The following is a 21,478-nucleotide window of genomic DNA, read 5'->3' as shown; positions in this document are numbered from 1 at the left end:
ACTTCTTGAATTTATACGCCCAAAATAATTGTCAAATTACAAAAAAATATAGATGAAATAAAGGAAATAATCGGAATCGACTTCATAAAATATCACACAAAAATTATCGTGGTATCTTAGCAATGCGCCAGTTTGCGTTAAATTTAGGTTCGTTACTCGTTTACATGGAACCCATACATGAATGAACAAAGAACTTTCCGATATTCTGCATAATTGAACTACAAATTACTAGCTGGCCTTTTCCTGTTCCTAAATTTTTAAGTCTAAATTCAATTTAGCAAATTCCAGGTCGAAGCTATCTGTCAAGTCATTCAAATTTGAGCTACAAAAAATGTTCTTAGATACAGGCACATCTTATCTTGCTATAGCTTGTTCTCATTCAATATGTATCTTGTAAAATCGCTTTGCTTTTTGGGACCCAGTGCCAGAGAAACGTATATTTACATAAGCGCCGAAGTCTGAAAGTATGATCTAAACAATAAGGCCTAGTGAAATTAACACTAGCCATGCACTTTTAAACCGCTCAAACACCTACAGCTCTATTATCACATATAATCTAAGGTACAACTAGTTTTGAAATTAAATATAGTTTCTTGACACATGGCCGAATAGCCAAACAGAATGCCTTTTAAAAGAGATCTTTTACGTACAATATAATATGAAAGCTACGCACATTATGATAACGATGGTCGGGATTTATGGACCTCTTTATCATACCGGTAGTGGTAAAAATACATTATTTCAAGAAAGCAATCATTTGATTTTTATGGGGGCTAGGATGATTTTTTTTATCATGCATTATTATTTTGAGAAAATACAGGTCCTGTCTTTTTTCATCTTGATTTTTATATATAAAAAATATAGTCAATATTTTTTTCTTATAGCATATTCTGTCTTTTATTTCTTGAAAATTTCAATTCTGCCTATATATTTCAAATTTCAACCTAGCTGCCCTCCCCCGCCCGCCATAAAAATAAAATGGAAATTCCTTAAAAAGGATAAAATTTTCAGCAACATTATAATGTTTAAAATAAGTGTGCAAGTGAATATTAAAGAATTTTCTTTTGATAACTAGTTTCGTCTGAAATACCGTTCTCGTCAGAAAAAAAAGATATATGTCTTTTTTTCTATACATTCCATTTGAAAATTAAGGTATTGATGCGATCAGCATCAGCAACATTCTTCACCGAAAAGAAGTAATGAAAGAAATACCCATTAAGGAGATAGACCTAGGGTAAGGGACACAACTTTTACAAATCATTGGAACGTTTGTATACAGCATTTTACATCAATCTCATGTAAGCATCAAAGTAACTTGGGCTGATTTCATTCTGTTTCAAATGAAAGCTTGAAAGAATTTAGTGAAATTGAATGCGGTACAAACTTATCACTGATTTCAGGAGTTATGTCCCTTACCCTAGGTCTACCTCCTTAATTTAAAAAATCAATCAGTCCCTATAGTCTCCTACACCTATATACAAAACACCATAGGCAGTAATTATTTTAATCATAAATAAGCATTACAGGACCAATTGTGTAAAAGCGAAACCCGAGAATTATTCCAAATCATGTCATCACTGGTGGTCCGAACATAATTCAAAATAAGAATCCCCAAAAGAAATATCTCTCGGCCCGAAATCAAGTAAACTGGTATCATAATTTTTAATTTCATAATGGACGCAGTTGAAGATTATACAAGAGTGTGGAAAAGAGAAAGAGGGAAGAGGGACCAGAACTTCACTCATTGCCAGCCTGGTTAAAGTAGTTAGGGTCTTTTGTACAATGTCTCATTAGCAACCTAAAACATTGCACGAATTACTGACTTAAATCAGTATTCAAAGATGATGAAGCTGTAAAATGTCTCGGCTGCGTTCTTGGGAATTTTTTAAGTACATGTTATTATCCCTGCGTACAAAGCGTCTAAGGACAATTTCTGAACGTATTAATACGAATACTAAAATAAAGGAGTAAGGAATCAAAGATAATTCGGGTATTCCTATATACAAACAAGACAGTACGTTCGACGAGGAGGAAATCCTAACTAACCATATAAGATGAATATTTCCATCGGTGAGAAGTTTGGGGACTTATCTTATTTGTATTGGACTCCAAAACCAAACAAAGTCCACTATCCGTACAAAGAAAGGTACATAGCATGATCATCTACTTGTTTAATAAAAGAGTTGATTGTACGGCTGACTAAGGTTTTGTCCAGAGTATAAAGGGGACAACCAAAATGTTGTGAAACTGTTTATACTCGCGTAGTGGTATAATCGTATATTATCAGATTATAATTATAAACGATCTCGCTCCTTTGCTGAAGTCTTTTGACTTCTACCGTACACCATGGTGAATTGAAAGCCTGTCTAAAAGATATCATCCAGAAGCAATTAACTTCAAGAATGGTAATTCTAATAAATCTGTTGTTTTATGCTACGACCCTACATATTTTACCACTACAAAACAAACAGACAAAAGCTTCTATACCGAACAACATGTGATCAGTATGCTAGAGTTTTTACTTGACAACTTTTGTGCCTCATTATCGTCCACGGGCACTAGCTGTGCCCGCTCCTGACCGATCTGTTTATTAATTCATACAAATTTAAAATTTTGTGAAAGACAATTAAGTAGGTTAAAGAAGCTAAATCATTAAATTTCATACATCGATGAATTGTAATATACCTGACGGTGTTCTCTCTGTTGAAAATCCTATATTCAGAGAAATGCTTCCGTCTATTTATCCATCAGAACTAGAAATTTAAGAGGCGACTTCCACAGATTCCATTTCGTCATTTTAAGACTTCACCTCGAATTTGACGACATTGCAGTACAAAAATATGCGACAAACTTCCTTTCTTGTGCAGTAATGTGCCCCTGCAAATTAGTGTTTTATATTTCTCAGTTGTTAAGGATGCCGGAGCTAATAGCCATTTTCTGACTTCTTAATATCAACCCAGACAATTTTTATCTTAAGTTAGAAACAAAGGGTCCATTTACGGAAAAAATGGTGATGTGCTATCAGTTAAAATACGCGAAGGTCCCATTAAGTTTGATTCTGATTCATATTACGGGTATATATGATAATCATAATTATTTTAGCTCATTTTAGTCAAACGGCCGTACCATTTGTGTACATATATGTTACATTAGTAACTTCAGTAAATACGTGTAATTCATAGCATGTATAGTAATTACGTGTAATCCCTAGCGTGTATAGTAATTACGTGTAATCCCTAGTGTGTATAGTAAATACGTGTAATTCCTAGCGTGTATAGTAAATACGTGTGATCCCTAGCGTGTATAGTAATTACGTGTAATCCCTAGCGTGTATAGTAAATACGTGTTATTCCTAACGTGTATAGTAAATACGTGTAATCCCTAGCGTGTATAGTAAATACGTGTAATTCATAAGTTGACCAGTAACTACAGGTATATTGTATTACAAAAATAAAAAGGCCATTTTACGCTTATTTACTGACTGGAAAAAATATTTTATTACCATTCCTGAAAATAGAACTAAAAATGTATTCTATAATACAAAGCAAGTTATTCACAGGAAGAACAACGTAGTTGGCATGTATTGTCGTCTGGCGCTGTTGCCTGGAACACTTTATGACAAGCAGTAAACCCATGTTTAGTTTCCGGAATTGTAGCATTGACCTCTATAGTAGGTGTTCATCGGATTGCTCTGTCAGAAGTTGTTTCGCTTAAGTGGGTTTGCAAACCTTTCTTATTTTGCAAAACATGCAGTATTTCATTTGGAATATGAATTATCGATGATCCTACTTTTGGTGCATAAACAGTCATGGCTTTGTACGCCGATGGTTCAGTTCATTCCGATATGATTTCTGTGATATTCATATTCTTCTAAAGTATTGAATTTAACTCTGACTCTTAAAAATATATAACATTTTTAACTAAAGTTTAATTAAACTTACGCTGTAATATTCAATGTACTATAAAATTACAATTAACATAACTATCTTGGTTTACAGGACTTTTTTTGTTTTAAGTGCTAAAAACGAATCGTTATTTGCTGTTAAAGAAAACGAAAACAGCATTCTCAAATATTTTCCAGTATCATCTACAAATAAAAGATTTGTTCACTCGAGTTCGTAAAGGCCTCATATGCAAGTTTATGGCAGCAACGAACCGCGAATATTGAAAATTAACCCAAGACCGAATTACATGCTACACATAAGTGACAAATCTTTTATTCACAATTTATATTATTTTCGCGACAAGTCTCTTTTTTTTCAAAGTCCATGCATGTTCGTCCCTAAAATTCAATGAAATACGAACAATGAACCATCAGATGCCTGTTTTACGTTGAAATCATTCAATGCAAAATTCTGTCATGTATTAGAGAAGGTGAGACACTTTCACTGATTATATATATTGAGGGAAAATGTGTACAAAAGTATATACGGTCCCTGAACTATGGGTGTTATTTTTTCCAACTTACTCATCCTGTGTGTTAAAGTCTTGTTAAGTGCAAGTTTCCGAAACATTGAATGGTTGGCTTGACATTTTATCATTTTGTCTCAACATCTAATCTTACAAAAATCCATACAGTATGCTAATACTACGCCACCTGACAAGCTCTTATGGAAAATTGATTAAAAATTGATTTACTTAACTATAAATGAATAATTTCTAATATGGTAATGCGTACCTGTCGCATTGGAACGAACCGAATTATTCAGTGGTACTCAGATTTGATTTGATGAATTCGTTGTATTGTAAACTTGGTCTTCTGAGGTATATATTGATAAAAGCTTTTCCCCCGTAGCACATATTTGACTTCACATTGCTGATTTTGTTTTGCTTTTTTACTGGAAGGCTGACTTTGGAAAATTACAAATTTGCTGCCATGTGGTAAATCTAATCGGGATTTATTTACTTTATATCACAGCCACGTGTAAGAGAGCTACCAATTCCATCATCAACTTTAATCGAAATCACTCAGATTAATGCCATTGCGAGCTTCTGGTGTATATTTCTGGAATCATAAGTTTACGCTTAAGCTGTCTTTGGTTTTTATTCTCATTTTAAAAAATGTTCACGGACGAATGTAGCATTATTTAGTGAGGGTAAGGTAAGTAAGCCTAGAGAATTTATTTTTATTTACGAAATCAATACTTGATGGTATTTCTGTGTTAAAATAATCTGATTACATGCAAACATGTTGCAGAGTATACTATAATGGAATTTTCAATTGTCGCAAGATGTAATTTTGAATGCAAATATAATATACTTATATACATGTCAGTTCGCACGCAAGCCTTACGATCTAAGTAAACTCATGTTCTAGTGAAGTCGAAAAGGGAAATGGAATCCCTGCTTTTGACCTATAAACTTCTGTCGGATAATTGTACGCATAGACCATCACAACTATCTTACTTAAATACAAGCTTTCTACCAGTCATCTATATTTATGGAAATGAAAATAATGTTGGTTAAGACTCAAACATATACATCTATTCCATGAACCAGTTACATGCACGCAATGTCGTTGACATTGTAATCTCCTTCTAGTGATATTTAGTGTGTTGGTCATCCGTAAAAGCGAGCGGGTGGAATTTGTTAAATTAAATTTACATTATGGTTCATTCATCAGAAATTCATTGGTCTTCTGTACGAACAACCGAAAAGAGACAACCTTAGAACAACAACGACATTAAAAACTCGTGTAATAAATAAAATTCATTTCAGCTTATGATAGCAATATTGAAGTTTTTCAGTACAAATCAATCGTTACGTCTCATAAGGCTAATTCTAATTTTACAAACGAAAGAATCTTTTTTCAAATAACTGTGAGAAATTATAGAGAAATGTTTAGTTAAGCTCTAAGAACTCATGTTATTTCATCTAGTGTATTCAGGAAGTGGAGGTTATAAATGACTTTAAATGTTTTGGAGTTTTTCGAAGTTATCATCTATTTTGCATTTGATAGTGAATGTGGTATTAGTTTCTATATGTTTTCATAAGTCACGTGTAAGGGCTTATATCGGATCACAATGCTCAAATACATATCCGATAGATCGACTAATCCTTTTAATCTTGCAGTACATGTGCCTAATATTTAACAAATGGTAGAAAATTTGAATTTATTTGAATAATGTTCTGCGCGCAATACAAGTCAAGCAGGTGCGTGAAATGCAGATATCTGAAATTCATTTCACTTATTCCAAAGATTTTTGTTTCTTTTATCTCTATTGTACGGCATATCATCATCAGAAACGCTCATTGCTGCAAGAACCACGATAACTTTAATCTGCGTGGGGGGATGTCCATGTTTTTCATTTACCATTATCAGCAACTCGCAAAATCAAGAAATTAACGATGTTGTTTTAAAAGAGGCATCTGCACTACTTTACGATTTAACATTCTATCAAAATTAAACATTCAATTAATTAAAACGAGATAGAGATAAATTGAGAGAGAGAAAATAAAACGAAACAAACATAATATTGATTATCATTTCTTGGACGAACGAAAAAAAGATAAAAGAATAAGCTGTTGTCCGATTCAACTGGCTTTGTTTCGGGTGAACAATATGAATTTACCTAAACCCCACAAAAGATCATAAAACTCTCGGGTAAATCAGATCAGGAGTCAATTTATTTCTAATTTTAAAAATAAATGCAACACTCTTCAGAACCAGACACGAAATAAAATTAAACCAAAATCTCAAGTTATTTGAATTCTAGACAACAAGTCGAGAGAACGGTGCACAAAATAAATAATATCATAACGCACACCAGGGGCAGATCGAGGACGCAAATAAAATAAAAAGCCGAGCGAAGCGAATTTTTGGGAATATAATTCGTAATAAAATCTAGATTTCATGCTATTTTTTCTTTCCAAATACTCGCTCTTGACACGCCCGTTCTTGGACCTGTGCCTATTCACATTTCTTTTTTGCTTTTTACCGCTAAAATAAATACCAGAAAAGCATTGGATGATAATCATACTTAATTCCCTATGATTATATATAGATATGAAATGTAATGATTTTTGTCAAAGAGATTTGCTCTTTTACAAAAATTTGCTTATGTCTTTTTTTTTTGTATAATTTAACCCGTCTGCTTTTTTTTTCTTCAGAAATATAATTAATCAATTTTTATTTATCATATAACCATATTTTTGCTATATTCATGTAATATTAATAGTTCTAATATTCTGAAAAAAAAACCTGAAAGTTTAAATTTTGATTACTATACCCCACAAACCGTTCAATGAATTTTTGAGGGTTGAGTATCTACATGTATGTACATGAAGCAAAATAAAGGAAGACTAATATGAGGTGTTTTATCAATGACATTCACGGTATTGCTTGTGTGATATCAGTTCCGGTCATAGTAGAAAAAGAGTGACATGTTATCTGTTTTTTTTTGTTCAAATGATATTTGCCGAAAAATGCAACACTAAGCTTACTATTTAAATCAAAGGCATGTACACATGTACATCAATTACAAATTAACAACTGTTGTCTTGCTTTGATGGTCGTGATGTGTTTTTATCGTGAACATATTCAGCGTTATTTCGTACTAAATAGAAGTGTCTAACCGCTTCCTAATCATTTATTAGTTATTCTGTCCCACTGGTTTACGGTGATAATCACTATCTCCTTATTACTTATATTAGATATCTCTTTTTGTAAAGACGAGGTCGGGATCAATAGACCAAAGTCAGGATCAATAGTTCGATGATAAATGACGCAACCCATTAACGGCTTATAGGTGCCTTAAGCTACGATAATAACCTAAAAAAATGATTGATGAAAAGTCATCCAGGAGCTAATTATACGTGAAATCTCACCTTGAAGTTTCAACGAAATCTATCAATAATTGAGACCATGGAATATGGGAAAATTCTCATTTGTTCATAAAATACGGAGAAGCTAAATGATTTATCCATATTTGAATCAGACTTGTCAGTTTCCCTTGGGTTTTTATGAAATATGTTGAACAGAATCCGACCAATTTTCCGTTCATCTTTGAATATAGTGGTTACCCTTTTGTCATATTGTTGATGTTAAGAGATACACTGTGTATTGATTTGAGTTTTATGTGGTTTAGGTAAACACAGTTCGTGATTGTAAATATGTATTTAGAATTGTTTGTCTTGCATTGTATATGCTCTTTATATTCTTGTTAACGACCATGTTTAACGGAGCTAGGGTGTACCCTTTAAACACACTTGGGAACATGAAATGGAATGGTTTGTAGCTCACGAAGCGTCGAAAGAGTAAGTCGCTATTCATATATATTAGTTTCATTTATATTGACAAGATTGTATAATAATTTTCAGTTGCATACATGTATGTGTTACGTGTATTAATATCACATAAATAGTTCTGATGTCCAAAATAATGTTTCACTCCTTATATTGTCATGGACGTGACTTTTAGAGCACTTCTACTCATGAATACTATATATCATTCAAGGATTCTAATGAGTGGCTTGGATGATGATTTACATTGTTACTACTGTCTTAGTACATATTTTGGTTGAATCTCTTTGCGGTATATTTTACGAATCCAAAGTAAAGTTAATTCAACCCCTGCTTCTTATCAAAATCAAGAAGGGTTTGATTTATCTGAAAATATGAAATACGGAATGTAAAGTGTTTTAAAAGTATTTTTATCTATTGTTAATAGGCTTTGTGACTTCATACCTATTTATTTCCCCCTCTCTCTGTTTAACAGTTAGTAGCCTATATACAAGTTATTTCCTATTGCATGTAAATGATGTCCCCGTGTTTCTTATTTTAGAGCCTGCTCTTAAAACTATTTGACATTCACATATTTATATTTTATTTCAACCACGAATGACAAGGTTGAGGCTCCTGGCACAAAAACGATTTACACAAGTAGTTTTGACCCAAATTCCTACGATCCCACGATCAACGGTTCTACATTTTTGTATTTGACGTTAAGAAAGCAAAATCAAACCACCACATCATTTGCCCTTTTGTGTTGAAAAATAATTAAATTTTCTGTCAATACTTTTGAACCAGGGAATTGATAAAAACTATTTGTTGTGGTCTTTATTGAGGTTCAGTTATTGTTGTCACTATCTATACTTTTCACAATACCGTATTGGTGAAAGTAAATTTTGAAATGTTTAGCTGGAGTGAATTGTTAAGTTCATTAAATAAAACACGGTTTGTTTGTTGATATTTCGTAAAAATACATGGTATCTGTTCATCTTATACCGATTCAAATTTGGTAACTACTTACACAGTGCGAGTTTTAGGGGTTTATAGTGGTACGGGTTCTGACGCTCCTGGAACTGGTATAATTGTACTGAGAAAAATATGAATAGGTTTCCGACAGAAGTACCTACAACTATTAAAAATGGATATTGACAAGTTGAAAACGGGAAAAAATCAGATGATTATGTGGTATATTGTGGGACAAAAAATATGTTTGCAATATCAGACCAGTGAAGTCGACTGTAGGACTGATAATGAAATTTCCTGTGCGCTACTCTTTAGGTTTATTCATTTGGTCATTAGGCTAATTACTTGGATGAAGTGCGTTGGTGACGTCACCCCGGTAAACGGTTAAACTTGATTAATGAAAAATATACTCAGGTAAAATTATGGGGAAGCCTTCGTTAAAATAGCGTATTAAAACTTAGAGTTGTACTATAAATCAGACGGTAAAATTTATGCGTCTTTTCGAACTCTCGAATCACGCATGGGAAAATAAAAGAATCAAGATGTCAATAACCAGGACAAACAGTGATCATGATTTTAAGTCCCTCCTTCCCCCCAAAAAAACCTCAATGACAATGGACATAGAAATTCGGCAAACAATAATTTTTTTTGTCTCAAGACATTTTATGACAATTTTGGAAGAAGCACTGTTTTGTTCATTAACTCAATGTTAAATGTTTTTGGAAAAAATTAAATAATCCTACCTACCGTCGGTATCGATCAGAAATCAGTAATTTTGTTTGCTTAAGTAAATCTTAGAAGTCATTCCATGATTTTCCTGATATGACATTTATTTTACTGTAATTTTTCTAATCTAACATGATTAGAGATCGGTACACTCACACTCTTAAATGAAAGCTTAATTTTCTTTTATTATTTTGCTAAAAACCGATAGCTCTTTCAAATTTATATATACAGCATTTCATTTTTGTTTATTACTGTTATAGTGCACATGGGTTAGAATGATAACTTAATACAGACATGAAATAGCAGGCATTTTCTATATTTCTATATTTGAATCAAAGAAAATATATTTCTTCATTCAAAAGATTTTTTAAGGCAAATAAGAGTATCTGTCATGAAAATATATTATTAATAAGTCATTATTTCTATCTAAATGAAGCTGTACCTTAAATTTCAAAAGAAAGATTTAATTTGCCAAAGGGATTTTCAAGAATCTAGTCATACCAGTGTGGGTTCTTAATTGTTTTGCTTCCCTAAAATAAATGGTAATTGTTGAAGTATTTAAAACAAGTCAATGGCTTGGTTAAAGTTGAAAGATGCTATGACCCTTATGTCTCTTGATTTCATCTGAAATCAAATATGACAAAGTTGATAAGAAAATATGACATAATTGGACAATACATAATTAGTAAAAATACCTATGATTAGCACATGCAGTAGTAGATTAATCAGTTGATCTTATATTTATTATGAAAAAATATTTATGACTCTAAGACAGTCATGTTAAACACATAAGCTGAATATATTAATTTATAGGATGAAATCTAACAGGAATATTTATCTCATAGTTTGGATAAATTTTACTCTATTGTTATAAGTGCTATATTTACATGTATACATATATATATGTATATATATCTTTCAAGTAGGATAATAATTCACAGCATTGAAATCGATTTCATAAACTTTTCCCCCTGGGATAGAATATCCCATTTTAATATTTTCTCTCAAATACTTTTACAGTGGATAACTTACTTCTAAATACAATGATAAGGCTGTTATTTTTAGTATTGAAATTGCTTAGGTTTGAAAGTTAAACCAACATGTTTGATATTTCTTATTTAGTTGGACAAATTAAATTTCATTGAAATTACATTTTCAGTTCTCATTCAGGGCATGCATGTTTTGATTGTATTATCAGTCAACAAAAAAATATTTTATCTACTTAATTTCTTTAAGGGACAGGTTTAAAAAAAAAGATATGACATTCCCATTGATTGAGATTAAAATTTTGAGAATCCTCCATTTTCAATGATATTCAGAATTTCAATGGGTCATTCCTTAACACTCTTGGTAAAAAATTCTTATTTGAAGAGGACATTTTCAGGTGAAATGTGATGAAAATGGACTTTTCTAGCATTCAGCAGGGTCCTGTAAAAGGGACTCTTTCTTGAAAGAAAATTATAAGGAAATCATGCAATATTCCCAAAATTTTAACTTTATTCCCCCTGATTTTGACTCCCAATGTGTCACTAGTTTCCCCTAAAATGCCTGAATATAAGGCATTTCCAAATTTCCCAGATGACCCCTCGTATCCCAATCACTTAACTGTACAATTTATAGATAGTTTCATAAACTTTACAAAATACAAAATATAACAAATTTTAACACCACATTGTTGCTGATTGTCAGTTACTTGCTGACCTAGGGTACTAATTTCTCAGTAATAAAAGCAATGTGTGTATGTCGTACAGACAGCAGCTTTATGAAGATGGTTAAACAACTTGTCATTTCTATTAAATGTACTTTGATGTAATAAAAATTCACAAAGAACTGGACCCGTGTACAGTGATTTCTTATAGTTTGGACTGGAAAAACCACATTCAGTCCAAAAAAAAAAGGAAGTTTTGCGTAACTACCGGTAATAATGATAATGCTACAAATTTTTTATTAATCATTCATTTGGATGGGAAATAGAATAAGATTTTGTAAAATTTATTTGATATTACAGCTTGACTTTCTTTGACATGATAATGTCACATTGTCAATCATTTTGGTTAACAATACTGGTTGAAGGTAATTTCCAATATTTAGTTGATATGACACATTGCAACGTGACTTTGAAGTTAAAAAAAATCTTTACCTATATTCTTCAGTAATCAGATTATAATACAGAAAAAAAGGTATGTATATATTGCATCTTATTTTGATACTTTGTAACAAAAGGTGTTATTAACGTGCGAGTCCATTTATGATATAACTTCTAAAGCATGTACATGTACCATATATAACAGTGAATAAAAGATTATCTATTGATTTGAGTCATATCATACTTTCTTCTTTTCAGTTACAATGCATTGTGATGAAAAGGGTACAGTTAATAATGGAAAAAGATATACGATGATTTTGTTTGATGTGCTTGATGAATAGTAAAGATTGAAGGATTCTAAAAATATAATGGAGACAGTTGCTGAAGAAACAAAAATGTCAGAAAGTCAGGTTGAGCAATATTTGTTAAATAATGCTGACTTTATTGTAGAACATCTTAAAAAACATGGGACTCCAACCATGATAAAGAAAATAAGTGATATTAAACCAACAACTCCAAGAAAAATGCCCATGTTTAATTCAGGACAAAGAAACTCTATTACCACCTCAATGTTCAGGAGGTATGTGGAAGGCAACATGTCTAGGATAAAAAAACAAGGAAAAAATTTGACAGAGTTGAAAAAAATGTCCGAAAGTGAGTTGTTCACTGAATTAATCAAAGACATATCAACAGAACTTGATGTGAATGTTTTGTGCCACAAGATATTGCAAAATGTTAACATTTTGACTAAAAGTGATCGAAGTAGTCTTTTTCTTGTCCGAGGCAGTAAAGATAATCGTTACTTAGTGTCAAAACTATTTGATGTGACGGAAACATCAACATTACAGGAATCACTTCACACAGAAGAAACAGAAATCAAAGTGCCTTTTGGGAAAGGTATTGCTGGCTGTGTTGCTGCTTCCAAAGCTACTGTTAATATTACAGAGGCTTATGAGGTAATAGTTAACTTAAATTGAATGACAAAAACTCTACCACCTTCTCAATAGGAGCTCAGTTGAGAAATGGGGTTTAGCACTCAAAGGTTTATTTCTGTTTTGGTCCAACTTGATCAGGTTCAAAGGCAGTTCTAGTCGGTGACCCATGAATCAGTTGTCTTGCTTAAAATATGCATGCATGTATTTCATCATTCCTTTTTTTTCAGTTTTTGTTGGAATTGCATTTAATTTTCTCCCATTGTTAAGGGTACATGTATTTAATTGTTTTAAAGTTCTTAATAGCAGATTTTATACATGTATAATAAATATGTGCTTAAATTTATTTGAAAGTGTTTGTATTTATAGTTTAAACAAAAGTAAATATGTAAGTTGGTGAAAAGGCTTTTTTGGGCTGACTTTGCATTTCCCTTGCTAAAAATTAAGTTTGCTCTTTAATATCTTTAAAGATACTTGACGTACATGTCCTGATAGTAATATCAACTTGACACTGGATCATTTGCTTTTAATAAAAAACCTGTAAAAGTTAGGTTTTAGTTACTGTATACACATTTAAAATCTCAGGATTAAGTCAAGTATCATTATTCAGATGTTTCCTTCAGAACTTTCATACTCCCTAAGATCATTGCTGTTCAACTAAGCTTATATTTATAGTCATAAAGTGAAACTATAATTCACAGAATATAAGCATTAATGAACATTGTCTTTAAGTAGATCATTAACCATCACATGAAGGTATTTGGCTTCTTCGCACAGGAAGACTGATATTTGATGATTTTAAGACTTCATATATATGGTATATAAGAAGTGCTACTGACTGTAGTAGTTGAGTGCATATATTGTAAGTGCAGTCAATATCTATGTATAAACAATGGATGAGTTTAGCCTTAGGTTGTTTTTTGTTGAAAATATGATGTTTCTCTTATTAGTAGTAGGGGAATTCATGTGGTTAATATTGTCTTTGCCCTCACCCTGTTTCTGGTGTATATTTACAAGTAGCATCAAGTAACGAGGTATAGAAATGAAGTGAACTATTTTTCTCTGTGTTAGGGGTAGCCAGTTAGCATTAACCAGTGCCACACAACAACAGGATATATAGCTAATGTCCAATGTATTTGAATGGCTTTGTTCTGAATTTGATTAACCACACCCAAGCAAAAATAGCTAAATTTGGCTAATGTGGTTGGCCTTACCTCTAACATATGGTTTCTTGAAAGGTTTATAAGGTTCTGTTTCAGTGTTTGCTCCATGCACTCCAATTAGTAAAAACTGCATTATTTGAAAGTTTCTCTTGTTTTTGGGTTTTGATCCTTTAGGATCAAAATACCTTATGTCTTTGGTTTATGTCTAGAACTTCCCTGCTATGTCTGATTAATACACAAAAATATAGTCCAAATGCAATTCCTTTTGTATCATTCATACCTCTTTTATAACCAGTAAATATGTTTCTGGCAATTATTTAGTTCAATGATATTCTATTATTTCTGGAAATAAAATTAAGATCTACAAATCAACTGAAGTTTTGAGGGACTCCTTTTTGGCCATGAAGATGTTTGGTAATAAATTTGTATTTAGGAAATTCAGTTTTTGCAGTATTGTGTCAAGAAGCATTAAATACACTTATCAGTCAAAAACTTAATCGTGTCTTTAATATATTATGGTTCATGAACAGTAATTCAGGGAGGATTTTTTACACTTTTTAGCTGAATTTCACTATTTCTTATTTGGATTTTACTGTTACGAGTCTTCTTTTTTACTATATATTTACTTTCCATTTTTTTTTTTATGTAAATCTGTTAACCCATGTAGGAGTAATTGCTGTTTTTTTAGTTCACATGCTGAAGGCCATGTGAGCTTTTGCTATCACTTGCCATTTACTTTGTTGTAGTTGTCGTCATCTTTGTCAATCTTCTTCATCCCTCAGAATGATGAGATCTATATGTGGTCAGATGTTCGTTTTAATCTCATCTGTTAAGCCATGCTAATTGGACTTATTGCCCTTTTTCATTGTTTTGTGGCTATTTTAAAGTTACTACTTTCAAAGATCTCCTCTGAAACTGCTTGACCAATCAGAACCAAATACAATGTATAATATAAATGTTCCTTAGGATGTTCTTCATAGAACTGGGTGGGGATTTTTGGTCCGTCTAAAAACATGGCTGCAGTTCTTTAAAACAGAACATAGGAAAAATCCGTAAGTTTATAGAAATTCTGACCAGGTAAAATTTTTCAGCTTAATGAGATCTATCACTGGTCAAATTTTCCTTTTAATTTGTTAGGTCTCACTGACCACTTCTGGGTCAAATGGCCACCCTCCCTTTGTAGTGCCAAAAACACACTAAACCTAGAAATATGCATTGTAAGTGCATTATTTGTGTATATTCTAATCGAAAGTAGTCAAAATAAAGCTGAGAATGTGTCCTTTAAATCATATTTGTAATTTACTAAAAAAGTGTATGAATATTGTTTACATGTGTGAGTAATTTTCCTCCATGCTGTCAGCAGAAAAAGTAAAAATGTTGATTTTCAGTATTTTTTATTCAAGTAAATTTTGTGAAGAAATTCTGTGGTCATTGTACCATTAGAATAATGATTTTGATAGCCTTTTTTTCCCAGCTTCGCAATGGTATGCAACATTAAGGTGTCCTTTGTCCTGGGAATTCACAGTGAAACATTGAAAATTACTTGTTAAACATGTAAAATAACATGCTCGTGGGAACATCATGTTTATGTTTTTTGGCTATTTCAAATTTATTACTTTTAAAAATCTTCTCCTGACACTACAGAACAAATTTGAACAAAACTTGGTATGAATTGTTGCTTAGAGTATTGTAACTAGAACTGATTTTGGGATTTTCGATCCATTGAAAAACATACCCGCTGATACTAAAATATGCCATAGGGATGGGACAATTTTTTTTCACATATATCTCCAAAACTGTTAGGTTTAGCTAAATTCTGACATGAGGGTAAAAGTGTTCAGCATGATAAAATTTATCTGTGGTCAAATTTTTGTGTAAATATGTTAGAGTTATTGTCTTTTTTTCGGTTGTTGTTTTTTTCTTTTTTAAGTCGCTAATAGTGTTAGCGACTTCTGGCATTCGTAATTACTGTATTTAATATTCGCAAATATGTGTATGATTTGCATTAATGTGTAGATATATGCCACATAATCCAGCAGATTTTTCGCTGTGTTCACTGCAACAGCATTGCAGTTCTAGATACATACGAGATAAAATGTACGTCTTTAATATCATACACGTTTTTCTACGTGTGTTTCTTGCTTGAATGAGAATGGGAAGTTTACATGAAATGATCAGTTAGCTTTGAGCATTACCCAGTTTCCGATCAGGCACTGAGGCTAGTCACAAGACTTTATAGGATATATGCATTAGCATGCCCCGATATTTATGAATTTTCATTGCCAGCTGCTTAATCTGGTACATAAACTGGTCCTCTGTCAATATCATAAGCGATCCAAAGATCGCTACAACGTACCTTTTTAAAAACATATCATACACATGTCTATGCATGTTTTTTGCTTGTATTAGAACGGGAAGTCAGTCTGATACCTGAATTTATCGAAGTGTTTGTAGATTCATCTGCAAAATTTAGCACAGTAATTGAATTTTTTGCTTATTTTTAAGCCAGAAAAACCTGTGACCTGAAGTGGGCAATTGTTAGTCACTGTTTATTACATGAAAAAGAACAGCATAAATTCATTTTTATATTTATATGTTCATATATTTTCAGGATCCTCGATTCAACAAAGATGTTGATCAAAAAACAGGTTACACAACAAAAAGTATACTATGTATGCCTATAAGTAATTATGAAGGAGAAGTTATTGGAGTTGCTCAGATCATCAACAAAATGGCAGATAATGGGATCTTCACAGCAAGTGATGAGGCAGTAAGTACATCATTTGCTTCTAGCTTAATTTTCTAGGGAAGACCATCATGATAGGCCATGCTTTTGTTCCCCCAAAATATTTTTCTACTAGGGTAATGCATGTTCCTTTATATGTAAGGTAGCCATTATGTACCATTCTGTGTAAGAATCATGCAATGGGTGGCACATCATATTCCTCAATTTGTTCTTTTTTGCCTCAAATATATTCAGTACAGCTAGAAAACAACTGAAGATCTATTTAAATTTATCCTGAAGCATCTGTAGCGTAGATAATTGTTGACTGCATATATAAGGAAAAAGTGCTGAAAAATTTTCCTGCCATTTGTCCATAGTGCATTTCAACTAAATTTGACCTATCAATATCTTAAAAAGGGAAATTTTACAAACACTTTGATGGTTATTACTGGATGTTATCAGGTATAAACACTTGGTTAATGCAATAAATTCTCTGTGTTTTTCCTTTCATGTGCCACACTTTATACACATTTTGCCTGATTCTTAGACGGAGAAATATTTAAATATATAAAACAGTTGCTCAGATAAATTTTCTGTAAAACTTCATGTATAGGGAATAAGTAATTTTTTTTTCAGTTATTTGAGAAGTACTTGATATTTTGTGGTATAGGACTAACAAATGCCCAGCTATTTGAAATGTCTGTGATGGAATATAAAAGAAATCAAGTAAGTAATATGAATATATATATATAAACATGCTATTATTATGTCGATACCCTAACTTGATAGACTGTCTGCAAGTTTTAGATCTAACATTCATAATAAACCTTTGCCATTTTGCCATAAGATTGGGTTATTTTCTGTGCTTGTCAAGTCTATGATCTTAAGACCTGACAGATATTTTAAAATGCCAGTGCAAGGTAGGGAAATCTTTTGACACATGAGGGGATAGCTTTCATTGTTTTCTAATGAGGCTCCGCTATTATTTCTGTCAGAAATTGAGACGATCTGTGTAAGACGAGTTCACATGCACTCATCTTAACTTGTTGTAATGTCTTAAAAGTGGCAGCGTTATAGAAATTAAGCCATTGGAGGTTGCCATTTTGTCAATGAACTTAATTCTAACCTCCACATTAAAGATTTCTCATGGGGCACTACCAAAAGTAATGACTTCCAGTCCTTAGCATGTACTGAATCGGAAACCTGGCAAGTTGCACTGTGTACCAAAAAGGGAAAAAATACTGTTGTTTTTGGGTACCTCAGAGTATTGTTTCACCCCTAGTACTTATTCTCATTGCAGATCGAAGATTGGGATATATTTCACTCTTTAGAGTAACTCTTAGTCGTTTCACTTGTTCTGTTATGCTCCACTCATGAAATAAACTTAAAAAATCTCAAACTCGTGAAAGATAATCAGATCTTTAATCTTCACTCACGAAAGAACCTATTAATCTTACCCAAGGGGGTCTAAGATTGAGAAAAGCTGATTTTTTATTTTATTCTCACTAGACTTAATTTTCAATTAAATGTTTAAATTGAATTCTAATATGACATCTTCATATCGTCAAACAGTATATGTCAGTTCAACCCCCACCTTTAGCACCTGCACACTGTCTTTTTTCTTTCGCTTTCGCTTCGAGACAAAACATTCATTTAAAAACGTTTACGCAATGATTTAACGGCTAAGAAGTTATCTAAATGAAATCAATTATATAAGTACACACACTTAACACATACGATTGCATAAAGTTATGACAGAAATGTGCATCATCAGCGTTTTCCTGGCAGCTGTTCTCATTGCCTCTTATATAAATTAGCGGCGATGTAAACACGCATTATTGTGGTGGGACAAATAAGGCTGTAAATAAACTTCGAGAATTAATACAATTATTCAATAGATGGTTTACTTGGGTATGTGGTTTATTTCTTAATTAATCCAACTTCCAGACAGGGGAGGTTAAACGGAACAGCTGACAGCTGTTTTTTTGGCTATGCCTAGGGAAATTTTTGTCACAAAAAATACCATATTTGTCATATTAGAAAAAATAGTTTGTGGAGGGGGTACATTTGTACTCATTTTAACATGGGTTTGGCTTTTATATTCTCATTTAATACCTTGCTGTCGCCTGGTGTTAAATAATCGAATATAAATGCCTTACCCATGTTAAAATAAGTACAAATCTACCCCCTCCACAAATTATTTCTTAAATGACCCACATTCAGCAGCTGATTATTAAAAAATAAAAGGGTATAGGTCAAAGATCAAAGTCACAGTCACAGGTTAAAAATTTTGCAAAGTGACAAAAGACCACACTGTGCATTGTCTTTGATGAATAATGATGAAAAGACATATTCATGAGGTTTTTCACATTTAATCTTTAATATAATTTTTCTAATGCACTTAAAAATATTATAATTAATATTTTCACTATTTTTAGATGTTATTAAGCTTGGCCAGGGGAGTTTTTGAAGAACAGACAAACTTAGAAAATTTAATTAAAAAGATAATGCTAGATGCCAAAGACCTGCTGAAATGTGAAAGATGTAGTGTTTACCTGATAGATGATACCATGGATGGTGTAAGTTTATAATTATGATGTCATTTTTCCTACAACATTTAGCCATGATATCTGATTATCCTTGAATAGTTTTTGCCAGGCACAGATACAGCATCATTACTACATTTGGAGTAGTTATTTTAATATTTGAACGAAAACTTGAAAAATTTTGATGAACTTGATAGTGCCCAAGACCTCCTGTTTCTGTCCTGGTAGCTATTTGGTAATAAGTTCTCATTTTGTAATGAAATATAGCATTTTATTAAATATGCTAAGCATGCTTTATGTTAATGATAATATGCATGATATTTCTTTTGCTATGCCTGATTGCTGATCACACACTTTGTTGATTTTAGTTAAAAAAAATATCAGAATTCAGCTTTCCTTTAAAAAAAAAGTGAATAATATTTCAATTTTCTGGACACTCCTGCTGAAAGATGTTTTAGATATGCATGATGTCTTATGAATGTCTATACCACAGCTTATTTTCACAATGAGATACATATCAAGAGCAATGACTGTAAACATATTAATCTTTGCTATTTTTGTGGTTGACAGTAAAATGTGAAAAATAGTACCTGCAAATTTGATTTTTATCACTTTGAAACTGAGACCCATGAATATGCTTACTTGACAGAATCCGTGAAAATAGCAACCACGAGAATTAATATGTTTTGTCATTTACAGTACCAGTATACTGAAGAAAAAATTATTTGATGCTTCCTACAAAATTTCACTAACTTCCAACTTTCTTTGTTGACCTGATGAAATTACCGTTTGTAACATCTTATGGCTAAATAGGAGCTATTATTGAGACTTCACTATTTATGCAGTGAAATTATACTTTAAAATCTTTTGAACCTCTTTGCCACCCATTTATTTATAAGTCATTTCTTTGAATCAATTATTTAATAAACTTTTGACCAGGATCAACATTAGCTATGAAAAAAGGGGGGAAGACTTAAAACATTTGAGTATGTGTAAATAAGCTATTGGTTTGGTCATTGCATGTTTATTGCATGACTTTAGTTTTGTTTTTATATTTAAAATTCCTTTTTAGCCAATACACAAAAAAATTCAAGAATTTTTTTTGGCAATAGAACATTGCATAGTCACTTAAGATGACCTTATAAAAGGAGTAATTCCTATGTTCACAGTAATAGAAGTTCAGCAGTTGCAAGATAGTTCACAATTTAGGTCATTTAAGGTGCTGAATCATGATGTCATCTCCTTGTGACATATTCAGTTTAGATTACTTTCAGTCCAATTTGATGTTGTAATCTAACCTATTTTAAATATGATAAAGAACCAGGTGTTTTGGGAGGAACCCTGTACCCTTTTTAACATAAATCTATCAACCTCATCATTTGACTGGTTTCATGAATTCAGTGCTTTTTGGAGGAAATTTTAAACAATATGGTAATACATATATAGGTGACTTGTGATTTTCCTTATTTATAAAAAGAACTACTTTTAAAATGTTAACACGTTTCAAAATGATTTTTATGATTTTTATGCCTCCGCAACGTTCAATTGAGGGGCACATTGTTTTACCCCTGTCCTTATCTGGTTGTATGTCCGTAATTCCTTCCATTCGTCCCTTTCAGGGTATATAGTTATTCCGCTTAACTCTTCCTACAGTATTTAAGGTACAAAGTAGATACTTTTCAGAATGATTATATGTGGATTTAAGATGTGCATATTATCAGGGTTTTGATTTCTATCAATATTTGACATTTTCATGGATAGTTGGACAGTCATTTTGTCTGATCATAAAATTGTCGCCATTTTAGAGAATTAAAGCAGAAACAGAAACAGAAAATACATGTGGGGGCATCAAATATGTCTCTCAAACACAACAATCTTCTCATAAATGAATTTCGACAACCAAACTTTATGTGGTGGCTGTGTTAAAATGGAGTGTGGGGACATCCCTTTGTCTAGTTTTGGTTGTTATTCAAATATAACTTGCCTTTAGAAATGAACATCTATCAACAAAACCCTTTCTGGACAAAGTATAACTTTTTAATCTATTATTTGAAGTCTGTCTAATTATAAATAAAAACATGTTCCATTACTCTTTAACATACTAATTA

The 21,478-nt window shown here is 32.1% G+C and overlaps 1 protein-coding gene across 10 annotated transcripts in view; it reads left to right on the top strand.

Moving 5' to 3' along the window:
* The window catches only part of LOC148621643 (cGMP-specific 3',5'-cyclic phosphodiesterase-like), a 65,638-nt gene that overhangs the window by 3,776 nt on the left and 40,384 nt on the right, over nt 1-21,478 (top strand). For 6 of the 10 annotated variants that reach the window (XM_088576229.1, XM_088576231.1, XM_088576228.1 and 3 more), the window contains exons 1-5: nt 9,518-9,606; nt 12,263-12,960; nt 16,711-16,869; nt 17,461-17,550; nt 19,263-19,403. In XM_088576229.1, the coding sequence (XP_088432355.1) occupies nt 12,373-12,960; nt 16,711-16,869; nt 17,461-17,550; nt 19,263-19,403 (978 nt within the window). In that variant the 5' untranslated portion in view covers nt 9,518-9,606; nt 12,263-12,372. Of the gene's footprint in view, nt 1-4,652; nt 4,765-4,856; nt 5,102-8,101; nt 8,257-9,517; nt 9,607-12,262; nt 12,961-16,710; nt 16,870-17,460; nt 17,551-19,262; nt 19,404-21,478 lie in introns of those variants that run through there. The other 4 variants (XM_088576226.1, XM_088576225.1, XM_088576223.1 and 1 more) reach the window with 4 other exon arrangements.

The sequence above is a fragment of the Perna viridis genome, chromosome 3 (genome assembly GCF_037379345.1).
Source record: "Perna viridis isolate PV_CMFRI_1.1 ecotype Kerala chromosome 3, ASM3737934v1, whole genome shotgun sequence".
Taxonomy (NCBI): Eukaryota; Metazoa; Mollusca; class Bivalvia; order Mytilida; family Mytilidae; genus Perna; species Perna viridis.
Note: the sequence above shows the minus strand (reverse complement) of the source record. Positions and strands in the feature narration are given on the sequence as shown.